This window comes from Mandrillus leucophaeus, unplaced genomic scaffold (genome assembly GCF_000951045.1).
Source record: "Mandrillus leucophaeus isolate KB7577 unplaced genomic scaffold, Mleu.le_1.0 Scaffold882, whole genome shotgun sequence".
NCBI classification, from domain to species: domain Eukaryota; kingdom Metazoa; phylum Chordata; class Mammalia; order Primates; family Cercopithecidae; genus Mandrillus; species Mandrillus leucophaeus.
Window position 1 is genome coordinate 89,027 of NW_012109608.1, and position 11,095 is coordinate 100,121.

At 33.3% G+C, this 11,095-nt stretch overlaps 2 protein-coding genes across 3 annotated transcripts in view; one reads left to right on the forward strand and one right to left on the reverse strand.

Annotated features, from left to right (window-relative positions):
- Positions 1-11,095, forward strand: part of SH3BGRL2 (SH3 domain binding glutamate-rich protein like 2) — a 289,787-nt gene that overhangs the window by 64,707 nt on the left and 213,985 nt on the right. The window lies entirely within an intron of this gene.
- The window catches only part of LCA5 (Leber congenital amaurosis 5), a 58,324-nt gene continuing 47,856 nt past the window's right edge, over positions 628-11,095 (reverse strand). For both annotated transcript variants that reach the window (XM_011969322.1, XM_011969321.1), the window contains 5 exons: positions 9,052-9,189; positions 7,993-8,089; positions 7,023-7,165; positions 4,691-4,823; positions 628-3,468 (listed from right to left, as the gene is read on the reverse strand). In XM_011969322.1, coding sequence (XP_011824712.1) covers positions 2,606-3,468; positions 4,691-4,823; positions 7,023-7,165; positions 7,993-8,089; positions 9,052-9,189 — 1,374 coding nt within the window. In that variant the 3' untranslated portion in view covers positions 628-2,605. The remainder of the gene's footprint in view (positions 3,469-4,690; positions 4,824-7,022; positions 7,166-7,992; positions 8,090-9,051; positions 9,190-11,095) is intronic.

The following is an 11,095-nucleotide window of genomic DNA, read 5'->3' on the forward strand; positions in this document are numbered from 1 at the left end:
CCCAAAAAACAAACAAACAAAAAACTCCTAAATAAAAGGAGAGCAATTTCAAGTGATATAAAAGGAGACTTTAACATAAAAGAGGAAAGTTTTGTGTAGAAGGGGAAAAACTTTTTAAGGCAGATTCGTCACAATTTATGGTAACTTCTTTAATTCTAAAAAAATCCATATTATCCCATAATACAAATTTCCCTTCCCATTTTCATCAGGGAGATTTACATGCTCTATCCAACTAACAATTAGTCAGGGATACCAGAAGTCAAGTATCTTGGAAAATGAGGTGGAAGAGGATGATCAGAAAAATTGCAAGTCAGCCATGGAATGAATTTGTGTTTATTTCACAATTCAATTTAATCCTCTTTACCCTCACCTTTTGTAAAAAAAAAATATGAGCAATATGTGCCATTATGATAGCCATTAACGGTGAAAGGATTAATTAAAACTATAATTATCTGATAAGACTAGCATACTGTCTAACCTGATCTACAGCAGATTCATCTACTTCAACTAAAAATACTGAACATAAAAAAAGGTGTATAATGAAACAAAAATTAACCCTGCAGGTCCTGTTTCCATTACATATTTTCTAAGTAACTTCAGATATCACTCAAATAAAGAGTCATAGTACATTTTTAATTTTTATTAGTAAGAGTTCTGCGTACAAATAAATTTAATGACATTTAGAAAAAAACAATTTACCCTCTAAGGTTTGTTCATCAAGAAAACCCTGTTTTGTACATTTTAATTTCCAATTTTAATGCTTAATATCATAATGCCTTTACATCTATAACTTAACTTTAGGTTTAATTTTAATAATTCTGTCTTCTTGCATCTGGTTAAAGAGATCATCAGGTAGAAAAAAAGCAAAAAATTAGGTTAAATGACCTGAATAAAAAACTTAGCTAAAAAGTTTTAAAAGCCTTTAAAACAAACTAAAAATTAGAATACTTTTGGCAGAAAAATTAGCAGCTAGGAACAAAATTAACATTACATAATATTTTACCAAGAACTGCATTACAAATAATATTGTTTTACATATATTAGAATGATTTGCAACATATTATAGTAAATGGTTACACATATCAGATGTACAAATCTATTAAGAAAACTTTTTAATATAGTTTAGCACTTTTGAGATATTCTGTTCCCAATAAATGAAAGGAACACAATTTAGAAGATGATAGGTGGTACATCTTTTAATTGGAGACCTAACCAGGTAAGTCTTCATAAATAGTCATGCAACGAAATTCAATAATATGCATTTATAAGAACTCAGAATTAACACAGTAATGCCTTCCCCTCATCAGTATGTATGTCTGGCATCAGAAATCATACTACGAGCAAACGCTAGTAAATTCTTGAAAAAAACAGCTGACTTTAGAATAAGTGCCAATCTAAATTTTTTATTCTTCCCAACACACTATTTCCACCACTCTTCATTTTAACAGTGTTTTCTCCTGCTTTTTAAAGACCAATCATACCCAGCATGATCCAAGCTCATCAACTTCTCTATAAGCTGAAGTGAATTACAAACAGCCAAAAGACCAATGCGTTTAAACAGAAAACTATCCACTCTAGTCAGCAAGGCAGAAGTCCTACGTCTAAAAATCTTCTCTACAAAGTTACTTTAAAACTAGTCCTGTAAGTCCAATAGTATTACACTATTGTTGTCTCCTTGGTTTGAGGACAAGTTCAAATCTTAAAAGCATTAACATTTCCAAATTACATTACTCTGGAAACATAATTGAACTGAAGATCTTTCTGTAATATATTGGGGTAAAGTTTCTTCTATTCTTTGTAGTTGGTATGTATTTCTACTATTCCTTGCATTTGGCATGAAATCTTACACCCAGTCACTGAGATACAAAGAATGTAGGAGAACAAGGAGAGGAATTACACTGTATCCAAGCTTCTGGGGGCTATGACAGACAGCAACTGTCCCTGCAAACAGAGAAATGTCTTCTGAACTCAATGTAATATTCTAACAGAATTGTAGGTAAGTGATTTCAGTAAATACTGAAATTGGGAAATGAGTAGTGTTTAGCTGTGGGTACTTTCAGAGGAATGGGAAATCCCAGTGTTGTGACTGCTATCATTCAAGAGTAGCTCAACATTGCCATGTAAGATACTGGCCCTATCCATAAAGGGAAGGGCTCCTAAGAAGCACTCGTTCTCCACCATCTGGAGCTACACTTCCCAACACAGACTTTCACCCTTAATTTTCATTCAACAATTAGTGGGAAGACTGTATTTAGCTCAATGAGAATATGATCAAAAATACATAAATAGGGATAAAAGTAGAAAAGGAATACCACCTCCAGTGCAGTTAAACTTGCCATAGCACTGGTTGAAGAGTTAAAATCTATTTCATTTTTCAAGATACATTTTTATTTTTGGTTTCATTCAAAAAAGCCTCCTTCATTCTTGGGAAACTATCTATGTGGTGTATGTATGATCTACTTCTTTTTAACTGCATTGTATTTAGCTACTAAAAATCATTCCTTGATAAGGACGTTGTAGCATTAAAAAGTGTAAATGTTTACAATAAACACTGTATTAAAATATTTCAATATTTACAATTAGGAAAAATGTATACTCCAGTCAGTCATCTCAGTGCTACTTCTTCAATTTCTTCTTCTACAGAATCAACTGCTTTTACTGATGGTTTATCATCTGCATGTTTTAATCGGTGTCTATTTGGATTAAAACTTCTTCCATCATTGAGGAAAAAGTCTTCATCTTCATCATGTTCTCGATCTCTGCTGCCTTTATCCCCAGGGAGAAAATTTATAGGGTCCATGTCTCCTTTACCGGAAGCCACAGAATTTGGGTCACTGCTTTTGGAGGAAATGGTGCTGCTACCACTGGCACCAAATAACTGTTCCATCAAATTAGCTTTTTTCTCTTTTCTTGTAATTAAATCTACACCATCTTTACTAAGTTTTTCCATACTGTTTCTTTGGAAATCCAAAAAACTACTTTTTTGACTAAATGGATTTGACCTCTCTGATGTTTTTGCAAATGAAGGCACATAGCTACCAAATGCAAACTCATTAGGGGAGGCTGGACTTCTAACATTTCCTGAATTTTGACCTTCTCCTTTTGGAGGTGAGAAATCGATGTCTTGCAAATGATGCCCATTAAATAACCTCTCTGAGGATTCAGAGAACCTGTATGTTTTGGGGCTTCTCTCTGGGGAGTGTAGTTTTGACTCAAAATCAGGTAACAATGGCAAAACAGGGTATTTTAGATTTCGACAATCTTGGAGTTCTCTGTCAATTTCATTCAGTTTAGCAAGTAGCATTTCTCTCTTCAGTCTTTCTTCTTCCTCTCTTTGCAATTTATCCATATTCTGAATTTGATATATTTCTAGTTGGTACTTTCCAGCTTCCCACTCTGGCTTTTCTTCTCTTTCCAGTAAATATGTCTTTTCTTTTTGCTTTTTATCAAGTTCTTCTCTTTCCCATTCTGTATGAAATCAAATTTTTTTTAATGGGATTTTGTAACAGTCAGTATTTTTAAACAGGAAAACTATCAAGTTTTATAAAACAACCATATTTAATTTGGGTATAATACGTCAAGTGAGAAAAGACATCATAAATTTCATTTTTACTTGATATTCTGGGAACAGAGAATAATATATTTAATATGCATTGCATTTAAGATTCTCATTTATAAAAAAAATTTGTTCTTCAAGATACTGGTGGAGAAGAAAGGTTCTTTGCCTATTTTTTACAACTAATATAATGCTGTATGGTGGGGATGGATGGATAGATGGAGTAAAGACCCTACACTTAAAAATAAATGAAACCTTTGGATGTCATATCCTGAGATATGACTTATGTGATATTCTGACAGAAGATGCATTGACTTGAATCTAATTAAGAGAAAACTTCAGACAAACCCAAAATGAAGAACATTCTGTTTTTAAAAATGGGTCTATATTCATCAAAAATGTTAATCTCTCACACACATTCTCTTTTTCCCTCTCTCTCTGTACATATATATACGTGTGTGTGTGTGTGTGTAACAAAAATCTCCAGATTAAAGAAGACTGAAGAGATATGAAAACTAAATGCAATTCATGATCTTGTAACAGAAGGAAGAAAATGCTATCAAGAACAATATTGTATCAACTGACAAAATAATATGAATGATAGATTAATGTGTTGCGTCAAAATTAAATTTCCTGAAGTTGAAAACTACATTGGAATATGGTCTAAGAGAATGTCCTAGTTTGGGGAAATATACATAGAAGTATTTAAAGGTATGGGCATGAGATACACAACTCACTCACAAATAGTTCTTTAGCTACTCTCGCAACGTTAACTTTGAAACTACTTCCAAATGAAAAAATTAAAAATATTAAAATATGTAAGAACACTACAAGTATAGTAACTTTAGTAAATGGCATCTGAATTCTACTTCATCAGAATTTTCTGAATGCAACTCGTCCTTATTCCCTAATCCTAAATAGCAAATGACTTAGAGTGTTCCATTTTTTTCTTTCCTTAATAACATTATTCAAATGTGTACAGCTCCTGATAAGCCATCCCCTACCACTGTATCCACCTTTCTTTGTTCTACCTAACCAATTCACACTTAAGTTGGAAGATATTAGAGGACGCTCACTCTTTCTTTCCCAAGGAATGCTGACTTGTCACATGCTTAAACAAATTCTTGTTCTTACCATCCTCCAGCTTTTCAACCTCCTGTTTTACGACATGGAGTTCTTCACCTTTAACAAAATTTTCTTCTCTTTCCACAATTGGGTTTAGAATCCCTGCTTCTCCATGCCCATCTTGCTTCCGAGACTGCAAGTCCTATTATACGTTTAAAAAAAAAATGCAAGTTCACAAATTATAGAAAAGAGGGGGAACTAAACAATACAGATTTATCCATTAAACATGATTACCAACTAAGTTAAAACTTAATGCAGATTTTCAATTAATATATCAGTAAATCACAAGTTACCACTCCTTGAAAAATGCTTCAAAACTACACAGGATTATTTCTATTAAAATTGTAAAGAAGCATTTATAAGACGTATTAGAACCAGTATAACTGAAGTAAAGCCAAAATGGTGCATAAAGTTCTGAAGAGACAAGTTTTAGAAGGATCCTTGCTTTGTGCATTTTCACCAAAAATCTGATTAATTCAGTTAACCAGTAATGGCTATTTGCCAACCATGCGAATCAACTGAGATGCTGTTGAACTGTAACATGAGCAGTGACAATACTATGTCCAAGCCTCCAATTAATGTATTTTATAATATTCAAATCAAATAAAAATGTTATAAACTTAAAATTCCTTGTTTCCTATGGTGTGATTTTTCTTAATAAAAGTGAAATATCTATTATTAGTAAAGACTTGTCTAGTATCCATTTTCATCTTCTTCCTTTTAGCAACAGAATCCTGTGAGTTTTAGCAGGACATATAGCTGCTTAGCTGGAGACTACATTTGCTACCCTCCCTTGCAGCTAGAAAGGACTAATGGAAGGGGAGTGGAAGTACATGTGCAATTTCAGATCACATTTATAAAACCAAATGCTGCTTGCCCTCCATTTCCTTGTTGCCCTTTCCCACGGGGGTGGTAAGCCAGTTCCAATCACACACAAGAGGGCTACACTCTTCAAACTGGAAGATCAACAAGACAGGGGATGACTACCATGAAACGAAGCTGTCTACCAACTGTCAGCTACCAACTGACTTCAGTCTATTACAAGAGAGAGAAATTTTTCTCTCACTTGAGCCACTCTATTCTTTTTCCAATAGCAACTTAGCTTGTACTCTAAGCTACCATTTGGCGAGGCCCTTTACAGTGGCAGGTTCAGTCTAAAGAGCTTTATAAACATCATGATTATTTCCAATTTCATGTGACTAAAAAAGAAAGAAAAAATAAAAAATAAAAAAAATTGCATGATTACTCATTGTCACAACCCTGAAAAGTAATCCACCCTAATTTTACAGATGAGAAAACTGAGGCTCTAAGAAGTCACACAATTAAAATGTTAGAATTTAACTAGAATGAGAGCTAACTCCAAGGCTCTCATACTCTTACACTCTTTTCACTATTCCAGGTTTCTATTCCTTCTGTTGAATGTATACTATAAAAAGACCAATTTTTTTAGTCTTTTTAAAGTTAATAATTACTTTGTCATTCCTCACTTTGTGATCTCAAAAAGACAAATCAACATGATCTAGTTTCAATGACAGTACGAATACAGAAACACACTTAGCGGATACAACTAACTTGTATGAATTATCAAGCAAAAATAAATAAACAAGCTAGAATATACAGAGAAATCAAATCAGTCCATCCTTTCTGTTTTATACCTCAAGAAGAGACCTCAGGGTCACTGGGAAACTTATAAGATATAAACATATTCCATTGTATGAAATATGCTAGGTTGCCGATATGTTGTTTTCTTTGGAGTTTAAGCTGTAAACATTAAAGATAAAACTCTCTTAGAGAAAGAGACTTTCCAGTGATTCAGAATGGAGGTCCTTTTAAATGAAAGTCCAACAGAGACCCCCTGAATTCCACTCTAATTTGAACAGGATAAGATCAGATTCCATTGCAATTACTTTGTTCATTATTCAGTCAGTTACTATGTAAAATTCTCCTATATAGGAGACCAAAAATAAAATTAAACCTAGTCAAATTCTAAGAAATCATTTGAAAACTACTATTACTTGCTACTAAACATAAAAGTACTGAGGGTTTTCCAAGACTATCTCGGTACATAAGAGAAACTTAGAAGGCAAATTCTTCTCTTCTGCCCCCAACCCAGGAGGCACAATCCATTCTGAAGCACCTGAAATATGTGATGTAAACTAAAAGAGTCAAGCCAAAAGAATTTTATAAAATACACAATACCTCTTTCCATTCAAAAAGGCTAGTTGCATATTCACATAGACATAGTACTAGCTTCATTACTGAAATTTTAAAATGTTTGATATTGTGTTTTTAGGAATAACTTCATACTGAATTTGGTACATAATAATACTGCTAAACTCACCAAAGTAAGATGTTCTCGTTCTTCCCATTTGTTTTCATAACACATAATTGTTTCTGGTGTCAAAGGATACTCTTCTGGCTTGAAGTCTTCCATTGTTTGTACTCCTTTTGTACACAGGTCTGCAAAATCACTCTGGCATGCAGCTACAATGAAAATTATTTTAAAAATATTATTACAAAGAATAATGCCAAAATATATGGAATTCAACTGGCATGTATATATACACACACACACATATATATATGCGTGTGTGTATATATACACGTACATTTAAACACACTTCATTTAAATGGTGAATATATATATTCACTTATATATATTCATTATATAAATATAATGTATGTTTTGCTCAGCTTAATACTCACTATTACTATTTTTGTTTCTAGGATTTACTGGCAATTGTATGATTTGGGGAGAATTCTGACTACAAATGCTTTAAGTTTCACAATGTTTATATTTTAAAATCTTGCAATTCACATAAGAGGGAAATTATAGTTTTGTTAAAAAAGAAAGTAAAACTACAAATAACAATACAAAGTATTTGTAGGTGAAATCAACTGACATCTGAGATTTACTTTAAAATATTCTAGAGAAAAGTAGAAAAAAAGAGATGAAATAAAACTGGTAAAAAGTATAACTGTTAAAGCTACATGATACATAAATGAAAGTGCATCATATTACTCTCTACTTTGGGGTATATTTGTATATTTTCAAAAACATTAAAAAAATTATAATAAGGAAATTTCTAAAAGTTATGTAAAACAATTTTAACAGCCTCTCTTCCGGGGAAAAAACCAGAGAAAACTGAAAAGAATTTCTGAAAACTGTCGGAAATTTAAATTGCAAAAAATACATTTATTTTAAATATATTTCAATGAGGTTCTTTTCCTTCCTTTCCATTTCAGAATTATTGTACTATCACTAAATAATAGCAATAATATCAGTTTGTGAACAATCATAGTTACTATACCATTTTTTCTTAATGCAAGTTCTTTTTCTTTATTTGGAGAGGACTTTGGCAGACGATTAGAATATATATTTTTTATATCCAGTTCTCTCTCCTTTTCCTGAAAACAAACACAACATAATTAAGGAAGTAGAGTCTCAGTTTAAAACAAACCAAAACCCCTCACTTTGTCATCTGGTATTTTCTTACCATATTGAAAGATACCTGGTTCAGCTTCCTTCTGTAACTATTAAACTATAGAAAAAAAGTCTCTAGTATACTGAGGTTAGCATAGAGCAATAATTTTCCCGAAGACGTCTAATATGTCCTGGAAATTTAAAAAATTAAGGCAAATTTCATTTTTTACCCATTCTTACCTGATATAGCTAGTATTGTCTTAACTGAGACACAGAGACAAATAATTTAGTTAGTATCTCTCAAATGTAAGTTCTGAAATACTGATGAGTTAAAAATTAGACCACTCTTTTAAACACAGGCATACTTGGCCATTTTGGGGCTGTGGCTTTTTCTGAAAATTTGATTAACAAAAAGAAAACATAAGATAATGTATAATTTTGCACTATTTTACACAAAATTTTGTGCAAAATTTCATTCTACCTAGAACTCACTGATGACTTCAACGTAGAATGAAAAATGCCTGTTTTAACAAAATTAAATAATTTGAATACTTTCTCTAAACACTGTGAAAACGAAGGGCATCATTTGAAACAACTTCAAAAATAATAAATCATTGGGTGATCTGAGGAAAAACACTGCATTCAACCATGCAACACAGTGAAGCTCTAGTTCCCAAAATTTTCTTCTATGATTTTGCAATTTACTTCAGTTACATCATTTCTATTGGTGTATTCAGAGTTTCACCTTTTTTGTTTTTGTTTTTAATTTCACTTTGTTATAGTGATTATACCAAAAACCTTTTCTAAGTACTAAAGACAATATCAGAATTTTGTAAATTATATTGTACCAACTTACAAATATGAATAGTAATATTTAGTGTTTTAAAATATTTAATTTTCATCTAATACACATTATGGACAACATAACGCAATTTAAAATATTTACCTTTAATTTGTGATATAGTCGCTGTATCTCCTTTTGGAGAACTTTATTTTCATTATAAGCCTCATATGCCCTTTTCCTTTCAGCAAGCAACTGTCGTTGGAAACTGTTAGTACTCAGCTCAAGGTTTTTTGATAGTTCCTATATGTATAAATACATAAAAAGCACTCCTTTAAAAAAAATCCAACAATAAAACATAACACATAGCAGTGTCAAAATGATGTTTTTAGTGGTATTGTCCAAGACCTACAAATCAGACTGGGCATAGCATTCATGTACGTAACCTAGGAAACAGATTTACCAACAATTTAGTAAGGTATCAAGCTTATTATTCCTATCTGTTTTTCATAGTAATTTGTAAATAAATTCTTAAGGATGGGATGGTGGCTCATGCCTATAATCCTGCGCTTTGAGAGGCCTAGGCGGGAGGAGCACTTGAGACCAGCCTAGACAACAAAGCAAGAGCCCATCTCTATGAGAGTTTAAAAATTAGCTGGGCATGGTGGTGCATGCCTGTAGTCCCAGCTACTCAGGAGGCTGAGGTGGGAAGATCACTGGAGCCTGGAAGGTTGTGCCAACGAACTGAAGCCTTGGTGACAGAACAAGACTATCTTAAAACAAAACAAAACAAACAAACAAAAAAAACCTTAAGCACACACACATTGCTTGGGCAAATAATAAGATACCAAGACAGATAAAATTACACAGCACTACCAAAGCTGCAGAGAGTACCTAGAGTAAAACATCTCTAGATAAAAACAATAGCCATTTCCATCCATGGTCTTCAAACATGTTCTATCAAGTTTATAAAATAATTTATGTTAAAATATTTTCTTTTAAAATAACTTAAGTTGTCAAGACACCATTTCTAATTTGTGGGTTTTTTTAAAGCATCTTATAGATAGATAGATAGATAGATAGATAGATAGATAGATAGATAGATAGATAACAAATAAATGTTTATTATAAGTATAAATAAAATCACAAAGAAAAACAGAAAATAAAAAGCAGTTACAATCTCATTACGTTGTGATAATCACTGCCAACATTTCGACATATATAATTTGAGACTTTTATGTATCTTTCTCAGTAAATAATACCATAAATCCCTAAGTCAATCTACTGTAATAACACAATCTTTTTTCAATGGAATAGTATTGTACTTTACAGATTATCATAACTTAACTAAATTCTGCTGTTCAATATTAGGGTGCTCCAATTTTTCCTAGAGTGAACATCCCATTATATCTAACTTTGATCATTTATTATTTCCTCAGTGTAAATGTTAAGAAATAAAATGTCTTAGACTTTATCTAAATCAAGAATTCCTGACCTTTGAAAGGTCACATTAAGCAAATGAAAAGATAAGCCACAGACTAGGGAAAATATGTGCAAATCCCCTACCTGCTAAAGCAGGGGTGCCCAACCCCCTGGGCTACAGAATGCTACTGGCCTGTGGCCTGGTAGGTACCAGGCTTGCACAGCAGGAGGTGAGTGGCAGTGAGCCAGCGCGAGCATTACCGCCTGACCTCTGCATCCTGCCAGATCAGCAGCAGCATTAGATTCTCACAGGAGCACAAACCCTGTATTGTGAACTGTGCCCGCGAGGGTTCTAAGTTGTGTTCTCCTTATGAGAATCTAATGCTTGATCATCTGAGATGGAACAGTTTCAGCCTGAAACCATCCCCCTCAACCCCGTCCATGGAAAAACTGTCTTCCACGAAATCAGTCCCTGGTGCCAAAAAGGTTGGGGACCGCTGTGCTAAAGGACTTGTATGAAGAAATGTATAGAGTTATCCCTCTGTGTCTGTAGGAGATTGGTTCCAGGACTCCTGTGGATACCAAAATCCAGGCATAGTCAGGTCCTGCAGTCAGTCCTGTGGAACCTGAGTATATAAAAAGTCGGGCCAGGCGCAGTGGCTCATGTCTGTTATCCCAGCACTCTGGGAGGCCGAGGCAGCGGAATCACAAGGCCAAGAGATCGAGACCATCCTGGCTAACACGGTGAAACCCTGTCTCTACTAAAAATACAAAAAATTAGCCGGGC